Below are 22,035 nucleotides of genomic sequence, written 5' to 3'. Positions count from 1 at the left end.
CAGGACTTTTGCCAGGTAGTGTAGTTCAAATCTGACCATTTCAACTCTCTAGAAAAAAAAACTTGGCCGACTTTCATATATTGTAAATGTGTTTCTTGAGTTTACAGAGGGAAAAATCAGTTCCAATTTGCTAAGCCATATATGTTAAATCAATATCGCAAAAAACCAAAGGATTAGAGTCAAATAAATCTGGGTATTATTTTAGTAAATATATGAAAATCCCCTCGCAAGGCTTTGATGTAATCCTTAATAGCTTTAGCAAAACAAGGGAGTGGAGTTTGTGCAGCGGATCCTAGCGCTGTATGCCGTTTTATGTGCGAATTACACTGAAATGGCAGAACTGACAATGGAAAGGCAGCGTTCGTGATTAGCACAGACAAATGAATGGAAAAAGGTTGGAGAGAATAGTTTGTCATTATGTTTTAGTGAATACAGAGAGTCATTCTGGTTAGGGCTGTGCATTATGATGATATACAGTTGAAGTCGAAATTAGTAGCACTTCTGTGGAGTTTGTATTCTTTTTCTAATAGTTTTCATATCATGTTTAACAGACAAATGAATTTCAATGGAATTTTTTTTTTTTTTCTTTGGAAAGTCTTATTTATTTTAGTTTGCCTGGAATAAAATAAGATATTTTTTAAACCATTTTTAAGGTTTTATTTATTTGATTGTTTGTTTGTCTGTTTATTTATTTAGTTATTTATTTGTTTATTTTTTTTACAGAACAAACCACTGTTGTCCAAAGACTTGTACTATTATAAAACCATTATGTTTAAAATTGTGTTGAAAACAATCTTTTATTTTTTAAATAGTTTAAATGGTTTAATAATTTTGACCTCAACTGTGTATTGTGTGGACAAAACAAAAAAGCTATCAATATATTATGTTTTATTATATATTTTGTCACTAAATTACAAAATACACTGTAAAAATATTTTTTTCATAATTTATGTGAGCACAGTATAACCCGCCATTATGAGGATGTACACAGGAACATAAATATCATCATCGTGAAACATGTTTAATCTTGAAAGTACAATGTTTACAATTAGCATTTTATTAGCTGTATTTTTTAATGTCTGACCTGTAATCATTCGTTTTTGAAAAATATTTTAAAAGTTAGGCATATTTATTTAATATTTTACGTCTTTATATAAATAAATAAATATATATAAATATATATATATATAAATAAATATATATATATATATATATATATATATATATATATATATATATATATATATATATATATATATATATATATATATATTAGGGATGGGAAGATTAACCGATATGTATCGATACGCGGTCATGCGCGTGCACGATGCGAGTGCATCGGTTGAGCAGCAGAGGATGAATGAAATTTTGGAAGCAAATCGAGATGCATCGGTTTTTGCGAGATGCATCGGTTTTTCCAAGATACAGCTTATATTTTTAATATAGAATGTATTTTTTATTTATTAACAAGTGTTGTCAACCTGTTTTTGGCGCATAATTTAATCGACCTACATAAAGTAAGCCTTAGCAACAGATTTGCGGATGTGTACACTCACACTACAACTCAGTGTAACGTTATCAGGTGTGCGGATGAAGCTAGTGGTGCGCCCTCAGAAAGCACGAGAAGCAAAACAAACATTTTATTCCCCACTGAGTTTTAAATCTAAAGTATGGCAACATTATGGATTTAAGGAAGGACGACATGACAGGACAGATGCAATTTGCAAAATGTGCCGCGCATCTGTAAAATACGCGGGCAGTACGACTAATCTGAAATCTCACTTGAAGCGGCGCCACGGTGTTGTTGTGAAAGCATCTTCCACTGTTCCTGCATCCCCGGCTTTCGCACTGCTTCAACTGTAGCTACCAGCTCCAAAAGTGGTGAGAAAAGCATTGCAAGTTTTTTTTCCATGCGCAACAGTTTTGTGCGCTCTATGCAAATAACGAATGTTATTGCATTGTTCATCTGCAAAGATATTCAGCCTAGTGTCACGGAGAACGAAGGATTTAAACACCTCCTCCTGTTAATTTGTATTTAATAATATTTTTATTAGCCTGTTGTTTACAGTGACAGTGATGTTTCAAAGCAGCATAACACTGCTAGTTCACGACCTTAAGTTTTGAATAATCAGTGGCAAAATATATCTTTGTAAGACTTGTTTTCATAGTTGAAAAGTTAAATCACAATTCTTGTTGTGCAATGCTAAACCTTTATGTTGAAAGAGTGCAAATATATATATTTTAATATATATTGCACTTATACATTCTGTTTATCTTGAAAATACTTAAATAATATGTGCTATAAGTTTCAAAAATGGCCCTCTACTGTAAACTGACACTCTGGCTCTGAGAGAAAAGCCAGTTTGTAAAAAAAGTCTTGGTTTTGCTTGGTTAATAAATAATCAAACTCATTTAATGGCACAGCATCCTCTTTCACATAATCTCATAAACTTGATTTAATTAGTTAGTGCTGAATTATCGCATTGTATCGTGATATGGGTGTGAATCGTATCGTGTTGCATCGCAATATGTCACAAATGTATCGCTAATATATCGGATCGTATTCTTTGTATCGAGATGCGTATCGGATCGGCATTATAGCTTAGATGCCCAACCCTAATATATATATATATATATATATATATATATATATATATATATATATATATATATATATATATATATATATATATATATATATATATATATATATATATCACACTTGTAGCAGTGCGATGTGGCTATATATCGGCAGTGGTGGGAGGCATTTTACGAATAAAAGGCTGAACAGCCAAGAAAATGCCATCCCAGTCTACATTGATTTCCCAGTATTTTTCTGTTGCAATCTGGAAATCACAATATTACCATGGAATAAATACAGTGCAACAATATACAAAATGTGTTTTTTTTTTTTTCATTTAATTGTTTATTAATAACCCCTTCTCTGACAATTAAACTCCTTACATATGAGGGGGGAAATAAATAATATTATAAAAAACACCAAAAAAATAAATAAATATACAACAAATAACAACAATAAATAAATAACTTTAGTACATTGCACATCTTACATTGAAAGTCAAATAATAAGTGTACATATTGAAATATCTTTTTTTTTACTTTTTTTATCAAATGCCATGAGTTTTAAATAAAGTGTGAAATATTATCAGATATGAATGAGCACATTTTTGAGTATATCATTTAAAATGCAAAAAAGGAAATAGGCTTTTCCATTCGGTCATTATTCATTTATTTACTTTCCTTCAGCTTAGTCCCTTATTTATCAGGGGTTGCCACTGCAGAATGAAGGCCTGTGGTCAATATATAAACTATTAATTGATTGAGTTGTTTCTATTCTCATCAGATTATGAGATGATTTATATGATATGAGCTTTTTGTCATATCGCCCAGCCCTAATTCTGATCATCTGCAGCTTTACTCAGCAGTCATCGAAACCATGTCTTGCACCATCTTACAAAACAGCCCAGAGTTCCTGCACATCGTAATTTTAGTTGTGCAGACTGATTACTGATTCCAGTCTTGGCTGGTGAATAGTGTTGCAGCATGATAACTCATGCTCGGCTGAATAGAAAGAGAAGGGATTTACTAAACAGGGCAGAGAATGTGCTGTCAATAAATAAAGTGTTTCGGCGGCATATGCTTGATGCTATTCTGAGGACGCCAGTAGATTAAAGTGTCATTTGTTCAGAGCATAACCTTTGCAAAGCATAAAGGTCGTGGCAGATCAACCTCTGGGGATGTGAACAACATTTTGTAGAATTAACATGCGTCTCAAATGGACGTCTCATGAACGCTTATGGCTTTTGTTTTGGGAAGTGACTTAGATCAGATGCAGCAAAGAAAAAGGAGGTTTAATCTGTACTACTACCACTACTACTACTGCTTAATTTATTTATTTATTTATTTGCTTATTTATTTATTTATTTAATTTTATATTTATTTATTTGTCCATTCATTCATTCATTCATTCATACGTTTATTTGTTTATCCATTTATCTGTTTATTTATCCATCCATCTATGTATTTATTTTACTGCATTTATCTATTTGTTCATCCATCCATTCATCTATTTATTTATTTGTTCATCCATCCATTCATTTATTTTTTCATTTTTTTTTCCTTTTTTTGTTCATTCAATTGCTTGTTTATTTATTTATTTGTTTATGCATCCATTTATTCATCCATCCATCCATTTATATATGCATTTATCTATGTATTTGTTAATTTATTAAATTATTTATTTATTTATTGTTTTTATTTATTTATTCATGCATTCATTCATTTATTTGTTTATTTGCTCATACATCCATTAATCCATTTATTTATTTATTCATTTTCTAATTCGTTCGTTCATTCGTTCATTTATTCGCATGTTCATCCATCCATCCATTCATCCATTTATTCATTTATTAAGTAATTAATTAATTAATTAATTAATTAATTAATTTATTTATTTATTTATTTATTTATTTATTTATTTATTTATTTATTTATTTATTTATTTATTTATTGCATTTATTTATTTATACATGGATTTATTTATCTATTTATTTATTTGCTCATCCATCCATTTATTTTTTCATTTCCTTCTTTCTTTCTTTCTTTCTTTCTTTCTTTCATACATTCATTCATTCATTTATTTGTTCTTTCATTCATTAATCCAATCATTTATACATTTATTTGTTCATCCATCCATTTATTTATTCACTCATTTTCTTTTCGGTTTAGTCCCTTTATTAATCTGAAGACGCCACAGCGGAATGAACAGTCAACTTATCGAGCACGTTTTTATGCAGCACGCCCTTCCAGCTGCAAACTACCCTGGGAAACATCCACACACACCTATTCACACTCATACACTACAGACAATTTAGCATACCCAATTCACCTGTACCACCTGTCTTTGGACTGTGGGGGAAACCAGACCACCCGGAGGGAACCCACACGAATGCAGGGAGAACATGCAAACTCCACACAGCAGCACTAACTGACCCAGCCGAGGCTTGAACCAGCGACCTTCTTGCTGTGAGGCGACCACCTGTTAATAATGTTTCTAAAATTATTATGAATGTCTTACTTTGGGTTCAAGAGGAAACAAATAAATACATAAAGGTTTAAAACAACTTGAGGGTCAGTAACTAGTGAGTAAATTTCAATTTTTGGAAAATATCCCTTTAAATATTGTGATATTTAATTAGTTTAAAATGATTAATTTAAAATATTATTGATTCCTAAAAACTGTTTGACTCTTTACTTCAGTCTTCAGTGTCACAAATACTACAATCAACATTTCAGTGAAAACTTTAAAAATTCTGATGAATAGAAAATTCATATTTACAGCATTTATTGGCAAAGAAAATATTTTGTAATCAATTATTTTTACTCTCACCTTTGTAGCATTATTTTTATTTTAATAAATACATAGGTAGTAATGTATGAGGCTTTCATTGTGATCTAATTGTTTGATATTATATCCATTTGATTCTTCTCTGTTCTCAGTTCTGCATTTTTCCCTCAAAGTTTTTGAGTGATGAAAGCAGAGTTCAACTCTAATGTCTGTTAAAGTCCAGTCTAAGACATTCTCAGTTGGCATTATTATGTTCTTTGTTAGCAACATGAGCTCTGATCTACTCGGTTAGGAGACGTTGTGCTTTCACTTGGTCATTCCGTAGGCGTTGTGGCCATAAATCTGTATGCAAATGAGGGGCATCCCGTTGCTAAGGCTACACTGTCGTCAGGGGAAACAGCCTATCATGTTGTCTTTTTTTTAAGGGAAGGGAGTGTCTTTCTGCCTATTGTTGTAAAGCGTATGCATCTGCAGTTATGCAAACCCCTCCTGTGGAAATGCAAACAGGCTCACTGCAATGTTTGCCACTGAGGAATATGAAATAATATCAAAGTAGCTTGAAAAAATCTCATATGTATGCTCTCTGTAGATTAGTAAAATAGCTAGTTTAAACCAATTGATTCTCCTGAGCGTATAAAAGCTGCTGGTGTCTTTAGGATATTTACTGTCATCATTAATTGTTACCACAGGACAGCGGGAAGAAATTCAGCCCCCCTGCTTTTTTTACGTAGTAAACACCACAGATAGCATGTGAATGTGGGCCACTGGTGGTATTCTTTCGGCCCACAAAATAAATCTGAGCCTGAAGTGGCCCACCTGTACAATGACAAATTGTGGCCAAAGATTCTAATTTATGTATGGGTCATTTAAGGCAAAGATTTGGCACTTATGGCAAAACGTAATCTGAATGCGAGCCTAATATGGTCCATGTGGAAAATGGTAAATTTGGCCCAAATGATGGAGGACAAATGTGGGCCACAGTTGGCAAAAATGTGGCCTAGTCATTAAGAGGGAATCTGGATCTAAACCTAAAGTGGCTCACACGTGTAAGTGAAAATGCAGCTTTTGGCAAATATTTGGCACAGTAAGCTCTGTCTTTATACATCAAACTTTATTATATAAAATACTGTGAAGAGATGGCAGCAATTTTACTGATCACACAATAGAAGGATACACAATGAAGATATATAGTACTATATTCCAGCTCATTATCTGCATTAGATGGTTTTTACAGAGGTTAAAGAGATCATCTTCAAAACAGGACCCTCTGTATGAAATTTCTACAAAATCTATACTAAAATGAAAGAGAAAGAAAAGTTTGTACGGCAGTAGAATGAAGTGGCAGAGAAGCTGACTAAATTATTCTCAGGAAAACGCTGTTGCTGTCAGTCATTGTTTACTTCACTAATATTGATCGAATATGCCTTGATAGAAGGTTTGCTAATGTTATACTCCCACATCAAAGTATTTTGTAGTATTTTCAAAATACAAAATACAGTATTTTATGTGGATACATTTGTGGCTGCTGTATTTTTTAGTTTATTTTGATACATGTAAAATTAAGGTATTTGGTATTTCATTTTAAAGTACATTTCAATGTATTTTTGCCCATCCCTTTACGCACAGATGTTTTGACAAGTCTAAATCATTATTTGCAATCATTCTATTGTCCAATCAGCTAAGACCGAACCCCTATAAATAGTCAAGAATGCCCTACATCTGTATTCTTTCAGCCCCCTGCCACCACAACTCTACCTTTTAACCGGATTCCTATTTAAATCAGAGCCATTTAAAGGGGACCTGTTATGCAAAAAAAAAAAAAAAACTCTTTTAAAGGGGATTTAAGCACAGCTGTGCGCAAAAGTGTGTAAATATAGCCAGCCTCTAAAAGTACAAAAAAATATTAATTCTATTTTTTATTTATATTTTTTCAAAGGTATCATTTGCAAACTGGAAATATAAGCACTACTTTTCCCTCATTGAGGCGAAAGGCAAGAATGTTTATGTATCATGCAACTTATGCCCAGGAAAAAAAACAGTCTCTCTGCGTCGGTGGCAAGTAATTTAATCTAATGAAGCACCTGACGGCGTCACATGCCACCACAAATGCAGGGGATAACATGAGCTCTGCTACCAAAGGATGACGTCAAAACAAAAACAATTTGTCTCCACAGCAAACTCTTATTACTCAGACAGAACTAAACAAAGTAATATCTAGATATGTAGTTGATAACATGCTGCCGTTGCCTCTTACATTGTCCCATAACACCATTAAAATAGTCTAGATTAGTGTACAGAGTTTTATATTTATTTTATAGTCATTTGACCAATACATTTTTTTGTTAAAGTAATCCAATAGTTACTTTCCCTGGTAATTGGTTATTTTTATAATTATGTAACTCTGTAACTTTAACTATTTACTTTTTTAAAGGAACATGCCCTACACTACTTATCAGAGGTGGAAAGTCCAGCTCATTAGTGATGATCTTAGTTAACATACACAGTTAGCTAACTTACTGTTTTGTTTTTTTTATGTCTCTCTTATAGGTATTAGGCGAGGCTAATATTCTTAACCACGTCCCCCAACTGTCATTTTTGACAACAAATCACTAACGTTGGTATCTGTGTTAATGATTTTTTTTCTGTTTATTTTTTTTCTTTTATGGCCAGAACTTATTTTCCCAACCCTGATAATGTCTCCCAAATGTTTTCTTATTTGTTTAGGTGCAGTCTTGTTTTCTTATTTCATGGTTTTAGATTTGAATTAGCATATCTGTGAGTCATCCTGGTTGTATCCCATCTCCCCACCTCAGGTGCAGGACGCAGTGCGCTGCAGGATGGGTGGCTGCAAAGACGACAGTGAAAACTCTCCGGATTCCTGCAAGAACGGCCAGGTGCAGATCATGGTGAATAGCATTCCATTCCATCTCATCTCACGGGGGACACTAAAGGGGATTTTTCCACTGAAGAATTGTTTTCATACTTACAGCATTGGTGAAAATACCTGACTTTGTTTTTGAGTGAAGGTATTATGCTATAGGGAATATCCATTTCCATTTCACAGGATTAATTAAACATCATAACTTATACATTTTCATTGCATCCTTGTTATCATAAAACTCACAGCAAACAACAAAAACATAGCTCTGATCATGCCCTATTCCATGCAGTTGTTGACACTTAAATGCAGTAAATAAATGGTGTTTTTGTCAGCTGACTTGGATCACTTCACAGCAGAGAATCCCTAAGTAGAGCCTGTTGGCCAGAGTTGGTCTATTGTAACCTTTGATTTGGCTCATCATCTCATCTGAGAAGAAAGTGAAAATGATAGAGAGGTTTGGGGGGTTATTGCTGAGCCACATTAAAAGCAAACTGAAAGTTAATGCTGTAAATGAATCTGAGGTGTTATAATGTAAATGCTGTCACTCGACAAATAGAGAAGAAGACCTCAGCAAGCAAATCAAGGCAAAAACTGGTTTAGCTCCATTATGTTATAAATCAGATTATTAAATATAGATTGTTGTTGTTTTTACTGTAATAAGTTAATTTTAAATATAGTTTATATATATATATATATATATATATATATATATATATATATATATATATATATATATATATATATATATATATTATTATTATTATTATTATTATTATTAAATAAATTAGGAAATTAGTCATGTTAACTATAATTACCTTCGGCTCACTAGCCTCAATAAATATTGGTTTTTGGCCCTTCATAAGAAATAGTTTGGGCACCCCTGCTTTAGAGTTTCTATTGTTAGTGTAAATACAACCAGGACAAAATCCTTTTCTTTCACTGTAAAACCCAAAAAGTTAAGGTAACTCAGACTGTTTTAGGAAACCAATTGCAACAAACTATTTAAGTTCAAAAGCTAATCCTAATGAGTCCTGTAAACTAAATCTATTAGAGTAAATGAAGCAATTTGAGCACAGTAAAACCCAATAAATAAAGAGAACTCAAACCAACTGAGTACTGTAAAACCCAATAAGTTAAGGCAACTCAAACCGCTTGAGGAAACCGATTGCTTCAAACCATTTAAAACGAATCTATATGAGTACTGTGAACTTACTCCATTTAAGTTGAAGTAATGAGGTATTTAATTAACTCATTACCTTCAATGTCGAGTTTAAAACTCTTTTCAAATGAGTAGAATTGAATTTCAGTCAATTTTGAGTTAACTACACTCATTTAATTTGATATAGTTAACTGTTGGATTTTACAGTACACTTAAGTTAAAATATCCACCAGTTGGGTAAGTAAAATGTTCGTGATTTTGGTTTGAATTTAGATTATTTTACTTTATTTACTGGCAGATAATGTAGTCTTTTTTGACTACACTCATTTAATTTTGACTTATTATTTCTAAAATAATAATACTTATTTCTTCTTGTGTGTCTAGAAAAATCTTCTTGATTTAAGAGTTTTGAAATATTTGGACTAGAGACAAGACAAAAATTCTTGTTTTTTGTATTGTAATAAATTAACTCCTATAACTAAACAGCACAGAAGCCTCATAAGAGAGTCAGTTACTACTTCTCTATTAAATAACAAAGGCTAAAAGGGGTTCTTTCAAGTCTTTCTTGTTGTAAAGCACTCAAATCAAAAGTATTTTGAATAGCATTACATACAGTTGAAGTCAGAATTATTAGCCCCCCTGAATTATTAGCCCCTGTTCATTTTTTCCCCAATTTATGTTTATAAGAGAGACAACTTTTAACACATTTCTAAACAGAATAGTTTTAATAACTCATTACTGATTTATTTTATCGTTGCCATGATGACATACTATTTTGCTAGATGTTAAAATTAGGTTAACTAGGCAGGTTAGGGTTATTAGGCAAGTTATTGAATAATGATGGTTTGTTTAGTAAAGTATCGGAAAAAAATAGCTTAAAGGGGCTAATAATTTAGTTCTTAAAATGGTGTTTAAAAAAATTAAAAACTGATTTTATTTTAGCCGAAATAAAACAAATAAAACTTTCTCCAGAAGAAAAAAAATTATCAGACATACTGTGAAAATTTCCTTGCTCTGTTAAACATCATTTGGGAAATATTTAAAAAAAAAAAAATTAAAAAGGGTGTTACTAATTCTGGCTTCAACTGTATATCAAATTATTTTTGAAGGTCAAACTGCTTAAAAAATTAACCTATCAATAATTATAGTATGTACATGAAAGCATTCAAGTAACATTCTTAGTACTTAAAACCTTATGGGGTATTTTAATATAGTTTTTAAGCCTGTTACTCAGAACCCTGCAGTGATTTGTTATGTCAAAGACTAGACTTGCTTGTAACCATGGTAACTACAGCAGGAACTCTCCAAGTGTGTGTGTGTGTGAATCAGTTTGGATGAGAGGGATCACTGCATCCTCCTCTCTGCATCCTCTTCACAACTCACCCCTCACTTTTTCTTTCTCTCTACTTTCTCTTCAATCTGCCCCATTACCAGCAGAGGTGCTCGCACCGTCCTAGTCTCTACAGTCAGGAGCAGTGTGGCTCGCTCCGATATTCACCCGGGTGCTGCCAAGGCTGCCACCAATCCTGCCCCGCCCACCCCCCACTAGCTTTGGCCAATCACGGTCACGGACACAGCCATAACCACGCCCATATTCTCCACCAGAACCACACTCAGACTCTCAACCACAACCATCTTATGAACCACAATCATGTCCATACTCTTGACAAGAACCACACGCAGACTTTGAACCACAACCACATTCATACACTCAACCACAACCATGCGCTTAACCACAACCATGCACTCAACCACAACCATGCGCTCAACCACAACCATGCGCTCAACCACAACCATGCGCTCAACCACAACCAAGCCCACATTCTCCACCAGAGCCAAAGCCTAGTCCTGGAGCAAAACCACATGACCGTACGTCTTTGAAATGAGCGTGTTTGCAGTAGAGTTAGTTCTGTCAATTTTAGAGTGTAGATGACAACCCAGTGTGAGCATATTAGCCGGCTAATTAGATAAGTGGCTAGCTGTGAGCAGATCCAACTTCAAGGTACTTAGTGCAAAGTAACTGCTTTGTTGCCGTGGCTGTGCGGTAGAGATTTTGCCTAGTCACAGGTGTTATTTCATCTCATGCATTTTCATTTCCATGTGCAGGTGTTCTTGTACATAGTTTTTTCTCGTTTCAGATGCTAAAATTGCTCAACAGTGTAATGCCCTGACTAAAGCACTGTTTTGAACTCTGTTGAGAGTCAATTCTTTTGGCAGAAGTAGCCGACACTGCATTCCAATGAGGGCCTGAGGTTAAAAAGAGCCACTCTAGGACAGACATTTTGGGTTTACCCTGAGGGACACAGTCAGTTTGTGTCCATTGTACTCTTACTATTTGTTTTGTTGTTTGGAAGATTAAGCCCAGCTGTGTCAGACTGCGGTATGCAAATGTATTTTCTCTTTGTTTCATTGTAATTAGTGCTGGTGCTAAGGGATCAGCTTTTTTATTGCAGAGGTGTTGCAGATGTGTTGCACTACACCAGGACTTTGTCGAAACACTGCTTATGCTAAATGTTGATTGCTAAAACTAGAATTTTGTTCCTTTTGATGGACTCTTTAACCACTTATGGCCCGTTTCCACTGAGTTGTACAGTACGGTATAGTTTGGTACGTTTTTATGGTCGTTTTCACTGTCAAAATGTATCAAAAAAGCGAACTATACCATACTACTATTTGGATACCCTTTCGAAAGGGTACTTGGCACAACAAAAGGTGTATCAAAACGTTGAGCAAGACGAGCAGCTGGATGCTATAGGTTTACAGAGATACGTCACTAGCTCTTGCACAAGCCAGGAGAATGAAAAAAGAGGAAGCACCATTTTTAAAAACCCAGCCGAGAGATTACACCGTAATAATAAATACATATAATAATGAGCCATGGTCAACCCGAGCTCAAACAAACTTTGTCGTCATCTACTCTGTGCCCCATAGTTGTCTTCAAGGCCGTCTAATTTGTTTCATTTTCTCGAGAGAGCTCATGTGCGCATCTAAATTTGAAATAGCAAACTTCTTGAGCTAAAGATAATAAGGTGCGTGTGATTATTGAAGTGCGTGTGACATCCGATCCTTTCAGAAACGAACAAATGCGTGAAATAAACTAAGGAGAAGCCCAAAAAACAGATAAGCAAATGATTTCAGCAACCTAAAGCATAAAGCATACCACTGGCACCATTTTAGCAGTGGAAATGCAAGCCTAATAAAGGTGACCCGTACCAACCCAAACCGTACCATACTTAGTGGAGATGTACCAATAGTGTCTGTAACTGTGATCAGCCCCACCCCCCACCATAAGTTGTATAGTTGTGTAAATTATTAGGAAATTGTATCTATATATTTAGTTTAGTTATGGACAATTTGCCTTTCATAAGAAACTAATATAGTCTCTTTTGTCCTTCGTTCACCTGCACAGACGGACTTTGAGAAAGATGTGGACCTGGCATGCCAAACAGGTATGTTTCTTTCTGAAACTACCATTTTTGCTGTGCTGTCACTTTCCTACCTTAGTTGCTCCCTTATTATTTCACTTTCCTCACTGGTTCTTTCACATTGCCCTGGTTCTAATGCAGTTTGTCTGATTAAGTTAACGTAAACTTAAACCCTGCACATCATTGTCTTCCTCTCACTTGCAGAAAGAGGACACCCATGTAAGTCTCGCTCTTAAGTTGGAACATTCATGTATGTATGTGTGTATGTATGTATGTATGCATGTATGTATGTAATTTGTTGCAATATTATTTCGTTGTATTGCATAAATTGGCATACATAACATGCATGTTTGCTTATTGATTACCATTCAGCATGTTAAAGCTTTCAGTTTAACCTGGAGGAATTACCATTATAGAAATATATACCTTATTAAATACCAACAGTTCGGTTATTACAGCTGATGTTTTTTTTTTTTGTCTTAGAGAAGCTGATTTGTGACTTGCCTTGCCTTGCCTTGGCCCAGTGTCCTACAGAGTTTAGTTCCAACCTGCTTGAACATACCTGCCAGAATGGTTCTAGTATACATAGGTAGAGCTTGATTAGCTTGTTCAGGTGTGTTTAATTAAGGTTGGAGCTAAACTCTTCAGGACACCGGCCCTCCAAGACCAAATTTGAGAACCCCTGCTGTAGTATATCTGAGGCGCCTTTTGCATGCTGAGACTCCCAACTATTAACTTACCTGCCTGAAAATATTTGTCCTTTCTTGCCCTCACTGCCTTCTGCATGCTTTGACCCTTTACTGAACTCTGACCTCTGCACCAACAACCTCCATTTCTACACACTGCAACTGAGCTCATTTTCTCTTTTCCCATCATTCCCTCCACTAATCGTATTCTTTTCACACCTACCTGAATCTTGCTTGCACTCCTACTGCTTCAACCTCTCTACAAAATATCCGGGCTCTATTCCTTTGGGAGTTCTTGCAAAACTGTTCTCCATCTCTCCCCTTTCTTTTCTATCATGTATCATTTCACCACTCAACTTTGTTATGGTTGGTTTCTCTTTGTCACTGTCCATCTGTGTGGTCTTGTGTACTCGACCTCTGCTCTGTCGTTTTCTTCCTCCCCACTTCTGTCTTTCTCTGTTCTCTTCCTCTCTTCCCTTCTTCTCCCTACCTCAGTCATCTTTAAGGAGGTGAACACCTGTAACCCTGCCACCATAACCGGAACCCTATCTCGCATCTCCCTGGATGACGAGGATGATCCCAAGTTGGCAGCTCATCAGGAAGGCGTTAATTTCAGCAGTTTGCCTGGAAACATCCCACCCCCTAACCTCCTGGTACAGGTACCTCCGTTGGGTCCCCTAAACGAGCTCAGCGAGCAGCCACTGAAGAAAGAGGTCAATGTGGAGCAACAAGGTCAGCATCAGCGATCTGGACCCATCTATCTGTGCACAGAGAGTGGGTTGGGTTGGGCCCGACCTAATCCTTCTTCCACCCAGGATTCAACTGGTGGAGGAGGTGGGGAAGGGGATTACATGGTGTTGCCACGTCGAACAGTCAGTCTTAAGCCCCCTCCTCCACCCCAGGATGAGGGGAAACCCCTAAACATTACAGTAGATGACCCCCCTTTTCCCCCACCCCCTTCACCAATGACTCTGCATCCAGCCGAGAGCGAAGCATACCCTGCAGACTTTGCAGCTACAGACCACATCAGCATGAACTTAAACCGCTCCTACAGCACGCTCAAACAGTTACCGGCCCATGCCGGACACACACACCCCCACACCAACACCCACACTCTGCAGGTCAAGCAGAATCGTCCTTCTGTCCGGCAGATCCTCACCTCGGGAACGGTGGAGCGCACCAGAACCCTTCCCCGCAACCTGGGCAGCACCAACACCAGCATCTCGGCTGGATCTTTGGAAGTAAGTAGAGGTTAAAGTAAGGGTTCATTCTTTCATAATCTAGAATCTCTGACACTTTTTGAATGGCTCAGGGTATTTCAGAAACCACCCGTTGTTTGTAATTTTGACTTGAGACATATGGTAGGTGCACAATTGTGCTGTAATCTCCAGGAAAAAGGGAAAGAGGGACCTCATAGCAAAAAGAATCACGCTGGCAGGAAAATTTCAGGTAGATGAAAACGTAAATCAAACATCCAAGCTTGAATGCAGTTTTTGCACACAATAAACACAAACACACAAAGTTACAATTCTACATAGCAACAGACACACAATGAATGGGCTAGTTTTCCCAAAAAAAGGAAAATGGCCACAATTGGCATCATTGCCAACTTGCGTTTTCTATCAACCACGATAGATAGATAGATGGATGGATGGATGGATGGATGGATGGATGGATGGATGGATGGATAGATAGATAGATAGATAGATAGATAGATAGATAGATAGATAGATAGATAGATAGATAGATAGATAGATAGATAGATAGATAGATAGATAGATAGATAGATAGATAGATAGATAGATAGATAGATAGATAAGTAGATAGGTTTGTTTGTCTGTAGTTATTAGGGTACAAAACAACATTAAACCTCAACCCCTTTCCCCTCAAAGACGTCAATTTATGTTACGCTGACAAAAATTTTGTTTGCAATGATCCGACAGTGAGTAAATAATTCTTGACTGATCTCTTCCCTTGAGGTGTTGTAACAGGAGAGCAACACCAAAGCCGAATAATCTTATTAGTAATGTCTCCTTTCATTTCGGGGACTGGATGATGGTACATCATCTGTAGTCTCGGGGACGTCATACATACTGATCATCTAGCATCACCCTCATCATCAGTCTGTCTCAGGAATGCATTCAGGTGTGCCTTCTATACCCCGAATCCCCTGTCAACATGATGTTACACAACTTAGTGAGTGCATCGGAGTGTGTGCGTGTGTATGCAGTTGCGCTTCTCTCTATAATTACACTACAGCCCCACAAGGAGGGACAGCAGATGGTGAGAGCGAAACAGCCAGAGGAAGTGCCTGGGTGAGCCTGTGCTCCTTCATTACCGGACACAAAACCTTCCCGCTCTGTCCCTACACATAGTTCTTGGGACTAGGGCATGAAGTGCTAAATGATGTTAGATGTCAAACTATAAATATGTATACATACAGTTGAAGTTTGAATTATTAGCCCCCCTGTTTATTTTTTTCCCAGTTTCTCTTTAAGAGAGCAGATTTTTTCAACACATTTTTAAACCTAATAGTTTTAATAACTCATCTCTAATAGCTGATTTATTTTATCTTTGCCATGATGACAGTAAATAATATTTTATTACATATTTTTCAAAACACTTGTATACAGCTTAAAGTGAAATGTAAAGGCTTAACTGGGTTAATTAGGTTAACTAGGCAGGTTAGGGTAATTAGGCAAGTTATTTTATTATGATAGTTCTGTAGGTTATCAAAAATATATAGCTTAAAGGGGCTAATAATTTTGACCTTAAAATTATTTTTTTAAATTTAAAAACTGCTTTTATTCTAGCCAAAATAAAACAAATAAGACTTTCTTAATATAATATATAAAAATATTATCAGACATACAGTGAAAATTTATTTGCTCTGTTAGACATCACTTTAGAAATATTTTAAAAAGAAAAAAAAATCAAAGGGGAGTCTTCAACTTTATATATAATTAGTCTAAATTGTTATTCAAAATGTAGTAATCTAAAAACAATCTTCTTTTCTTTTTTTCAGCGGGTGTCACTCTTTATATTACACATCCACAGGGTTTAAGACCTTATTTAATGCCTATATTTATCATCCATTCTCCATTTTCATTTCTCCCAATTTCACATACTCACAAGTGCCTATGCACCGAAAATGCAAGTATATATCCTTCTGTATAATATCTTCGATGATAAGGCTGCAGTGAGGCAGTTTGATTTTTAAAACTTCACTTTTCCTCTGAAGAACTCAGTGGCTTAAGTTTGGTGTCTTAAAGTTTGGGTCACACAGGGAAAAGTTCCTTAGTGTTGGTATTGACATCAACTCCAATGGGATTTGTAGTTCCTTGGCTTCCAGTCACCTAACTCACCCGGTGACACCTGAAGCAACTCCACTTTGTAAACAGCTAACTTGTCACACTTTAAACAAGGTACATGCTGTGCCTCATACACATCCTCCCTTTGTGAGCACCATGTGCCTAGGTCATGACTGCTTTGTGTCTGTGAGTTGGAGCTTGTGACAAATTGCCATACAGTGTCAGAAAATATCGGCTAACTGTGTGTTTTGAAGAACCTAAACTCTTTTTGTTACACATATTTCTGTTATAGCTCTGTTATATGACATTTTAACTCTCAATTACTGGAAATAAAAATATTCCGGAGGGCGCAGGTGTAGGAAACCTTCTAAAAGTGGCTACATTATATTTTTAAGAGAAAGTTCAACCAAAATGATTATTCTGTCATCGTTTACAGAACTTGTTCCAGACCTATTTGAGTTTATTTCTGACATTGAAATCAGGAAGATATTCTGAAGAATGTTTGAAATGGGATCTATTGACTTCTATAGTATTTTTTCTACTATGGATATCGATGGTTACTACTGTACTTTCCATATTTCTTTAATATATATATATATATATATATATATATATATATATATATATATATATATATATATATATATATATATATATATATATATATATATATATATGCAAATTTTTGTGAACTACACCTTTTTCAATGGACAATAACTACAATTCAACTTATAGCATAGGTTTAAAAAAACATTCATACAGATTTAAAAGACATACAGTGATTTGTGCATTTCTTCAGAACTTCCTGTTGCTACATATCCAATTTTTGGTTTTAAGCCTTTATACCAAATATATGATAGTTCTTGATGTGTTTGTGAATCTGTCATGTCACAGACTCACACAGCTTGGCTCACCCTGTATGTGCTGCTATAGGTGGCTCAGTGACCTGCACTGTTAGGTCATTTGTTTTCTAGGACAAGGTAATCAAGTAATCTCATTTTCCAAGTACAAATATATGTTTCTAAATCAATTAAACTAATTTTAAACCATGCTTTGTATTGTTACAATGTAACAGTAAAAATTTAATTATTTATTTTTTTCTGGATTCAGAGTACACAATATCACCCTAATTTTGTCATAATTAATGTAAGGTGTTCCATTGATTTTGTAAATGTCAAAGGAAATTGAAACTCAAGAACCAATTATTTTATAGTGTCAAAGTGGAAAGTTTTCTGTTCTGTCTGTTCATTGTCCATTTAAACAACACCTTTGCATTGTTATGATATTGGTAGTTTGTGAGCCATGTATAAAATGAAATTAAATATCCTCTTTTTAAATAAATTAAATTAAAAAAATAATTAAATTAAATAAAATTTTCCTCTTTACATTGTAAAAGTGCACAAAGGCACGCACATCACTCTAAATGGGTGCTCAGGCAAACAGCAAAAACTGCACAAATATATTGCAAAAATAAATTCATAAAGGCGGCAACACCATAGCTCCAAAAAATACCAATTTATTAAATTAAAGAGGCTAACACAAAGCATGTAACATTTCAAGCAAAAAAAATAATCACATTTAAGTGGATTGAACATACATTTTTTAAGGTGTCACAAAAAAATAATTGTGTTGTTTCATCTCATTTTAAATAAGTAGTTTAAACAAACAGCAAATGTCATTTTTTTTGAGTGTATGATCAGCAGTTAACTCAATGATGGTTATTTTAAGGGGCAGCGGTCGGTCAAATAATGCAATTTTAATACAAATTAGCCACTAATTTACCAACATTATTAAATAGATACATTGTCCTGTGAGATTGGGTTGTCTGACCCTTTTTGACTCCGTAACCCATTTCAGGTTGCCATGCAAATAGATAAATAGGATCTCACTTTTTGAGTAATGTTGTGGGAGTGTACATATTAAAAGCAGGGTGCGAATTACAGGGGGGGTTCTAATTTATACTTGATCGCCAGGACATCGACCCTCTTGGACCGACTTTGGACAACCCTTATTTAAATACTGAGAGTTTCCTCTGATTTGTCTCTTATAATAATATATAAAAAAATAATAATATTAATAATTAAAATAATAGATAATACAAATATACAGTTGACCACTTCTATAACGATTCATACAACTGTAAATACAATATTGGACCAAAAAGTTGGAAACCGGCAGATCTACATCATGTTTGTTTCTACATATAGCCCAAAAGTAAAATTAAACTATGCTGCATAGTTTGTATAGTTCGACCCATAGTAACCTCAGAAATAGCCAACAAGAGTATACTATAGGTCAGAATACACCTAATATCCCTCTAAACACTGAAACTTATAATCTAATTATCAGATCTAATTGAACTAAATAAATACATAAATATAATTAACTGAAACTTGAATTACACAAACTAACATTAACAAAAAAGGTGACCCCCCTGATCGTCAATGTGTAATTCGTACCTTGATTAAAAGTAGCCTATCGTTCTTCTCCGACACCATTCAATAATTATTGAATTATTTAACATTTTACTTTAACACCTGCCCAACGGCCCAAAGGTGTTCATAAAAAGGCCTCCTGGAAAACCACAGTTCAGTCAATTGAGAAGTATTGCATTCTCCCTCCACCTGGATGAGAGAGAAATGCGTCATGGGCGCCAGAGCCGAAGTAAACTCAGGGTCTTAAAGATGTGCACTTGTGATTGATGGTGTCTTCTCTCCCCCTCCCCTTCCCCCAGAGGAAAAGAGTACGGTACTCTGAGCTGGACTTTGAGGTAAGACCCGTCCCCATCTGTCCTTAGACTGGTGTTTGTGCTTCCGTCCAACACTAGCTAGAGATTTTGGACTTGTACAAGAGTCAATGATAGTCGCCGCTCTTTTGCTTGTTCCCCTGTCATGCATTTAGTATTAGCAACAACCCTATCCATGGCAGAACTGCTCAGTGTTTCACATGCCTTGATTCCTTGGGCTTTTTATTGGCGTTATTACAGAATAGGGTGGCCATATATAGACATTATGTATTTTCCTTTTTTATTTTCTTTCTGTGTAGTCATTTACTCTCCATTGGAGTAACATATTTCATATTGTAAAAAAGGTTATCACATCGCCTAACCCTAAACCATACCTGAAAAAATGTGTCTTTCAAATTCTGGTGGGGGATTTGTTTGAATAAAACAGTTGAGAACTGGGTTAGTAACTGTACTGTGGTATTAGTAACTGTACTATGGACCGGATTTCGGGCAGTCAGGTACTATCCAAAAGTTGGATGCTACCAAAGTTGGTGACCCGGGGGAGTTACAGACCGTACTAAAAAGCAGAGGACTGGTGGCAGGGTGAAATTATAGGAGTTTTACAGAAGAAATGGCAAAACGGGAGGGTGGCGGGAAACTCCCGGGAGTTTTGGCAGGTATACCCAAAACCCAACCCTCACTGAATGGCACACCTATGGCACATTTAAATTGCAAAAAAAGACAGTTTTAAATTTGATTTTGACAATTTTTTAAATTATGGGAACACAGGGATTGTCCTCATAAACTACCTCACAATTGTAATACATAGGTCAGACACATGTCATTAGACAGTTTGGTTCCTGACAAACAACCAGTAAACCTATGGCACATTTAAATTGCAAAAAAGACACTGTTAAGTTTGATTTTAACAATTTTGAAATATGGCAACAGGGATTGTCCTTATAAACCACCTCAAGATAGTAATACCTAGGTCAGACACGTGTCATTACACAGTTTGGGTCCTCATAAACAACCAAAACCAGTACACACATATGAAAAGAGATTATTTTTAGTAAGCCTGTAACAACCACTTCAGGCAGTGATGGAAAAATGTAGCCATTTCATGAACTTCATAAAAGTTTTGCCTGCTTTAGAATCACATGGCATTACAAGGCCTACTTTTAATTCAGACTTGTCATAACACAGTTTGGTACCTCTTAAACAACCCAACCCTCACAGTAATCATATGGTACATTTTAATTGCAAAAAACGACCGTGTTAAGTTTGATTTTAACAGTTCTGAGTTATGGGGACATAAGGCTTGTCCTCATAAAACACCTCAACATTGTAATACATAGGTCAGACACATGTCATTACACAGTTTGGTTCCTCATAAACAACCTAACCCTCACAGTAAACATATAGTACAATTGAAATGCAAAAAAAAAAGACCATGTTAAGTTTGATTTAAACAGTTTTGGGTTATGAGGACATAGGGATTGTCCTTATGAAACACCTCAACATTTTAATGCATAGGCTAGACACAGGTCATTACACAGTTTGGTTCCTCTTAAACAACCAAAACCAGTAAACACACAAGAAAAGTGATTATTTGTTGTAAGCCTGTTACAACTACTTCAGCCAGTGATGGAAACGTGTTGAATGTTTTAGAATCACATGGCATCACACGCCTAGTTGTGTAAAGGTAATCTCTTTTATTTTGGAATAAAAGTCTTTTAGATGCATATGACCATACCTGTTTATGTACAGTAAATAGCACTATGTTCCGATTATCATGCCATCTATTCGGTTCAATTCGATATCTCAACTCATCTCGGTGCATTGACGATGCTTTCCATACGCAGTTTTATATTTTCTTCACAGCACCAATTCCTTTATTACAATGTATAAATATATTTATATTATATACTATTTGTAATACAATTTTGCATTTTAATACAAACAGTAAGATATATAAACTGTACCTTAAACAACATGAGCATTTATAACAAATAATATAAACAAATATAAATATCTCGCTCGTTTTCTCTAACACTCATTTGATTGGTCACACGCTCAACAGAAAGGGCTGCGATTGGCTCTTGCGCGCTGTGACAGATGAGTGACACTGGTAAATGGCAGCGGCGATCACAGCTGATCCATGATAGACATGGTGGAGAAAACTCTGCAGACACACGCTCGTGTCTGTATCCAGAAGTATCACTTTAACAGCCGAGAGGAGAGGAAAAGTTATACCTACAGGTCAAATGGGCCACAGTGAGAGAGAGAGAGAGAGAAATAGAGTTTACTTTCATTCTCCAAATCCCAGTGAAATAGGGGCTTCTGCTGTGTCAGTGAAAGACTGACCAGCAAACACACACCCTGTGAAATTGTGCACAGTTTCTGGGTTTTAAGTAGTTGGAGCATTGTAAATACCCGCGCTCGCCTCCCTCACCATAGTAAGCTACCGCGACATAGCG

General features: G+C 35.5%; 1 protein-coding gene across 50 annotated transcripts in view; it reads left to right on the top strand.

Annotated features, from left to right (window-relative positions):
- adgrb2 (adhesion G protein-coupled receptor B2) overlaps positions 1-22,035 on the top strand; it is a 554,448-nt gene that overhangs the window by 495,914 nt on the left and 36,499 nt on the right. For 13 of the 50 annotated variants that reach the window (XR_015515958.2, XR_015515945.2, XR_015515955.2 and 10 more), the window contains 4 exons: positions 8,182-8,274; positions 12,818-12,861; positions 14,015-14,760; positions 19,565-19,600. Coding sequence is in view for 15 of the 50 variants with exons in the window: in XM_087294487.2 (XP_087150613.2) it covers positions 8,182-8,274; positions 10,843-11,277; positions 12,818-12,857; positions 13,038-13,052; positions 14,015-14,760; positions 19,565-19,600 (1,365 nt within the window). In the remaining 35 variants the exon portion in view is untranslated. 50 annotated transcript variants of the gene reach the window in all.

This window comes from Danio rerio, chromosome 19 (assembly GCF_052040795.2).
Source record: "Danio rerio strain M-AB ecotype USA chromosome 19, GRCz13ab, whole genome shotgun sequence".
NCBI lineage: Eukaryota > Metazoa > Chordata > Actinopteri > Cypriniformes > Danionidae > Danio > Danio rerio.
This window is presented reverse-complemented; position numbering and strand designations above follow the sequence as displayed.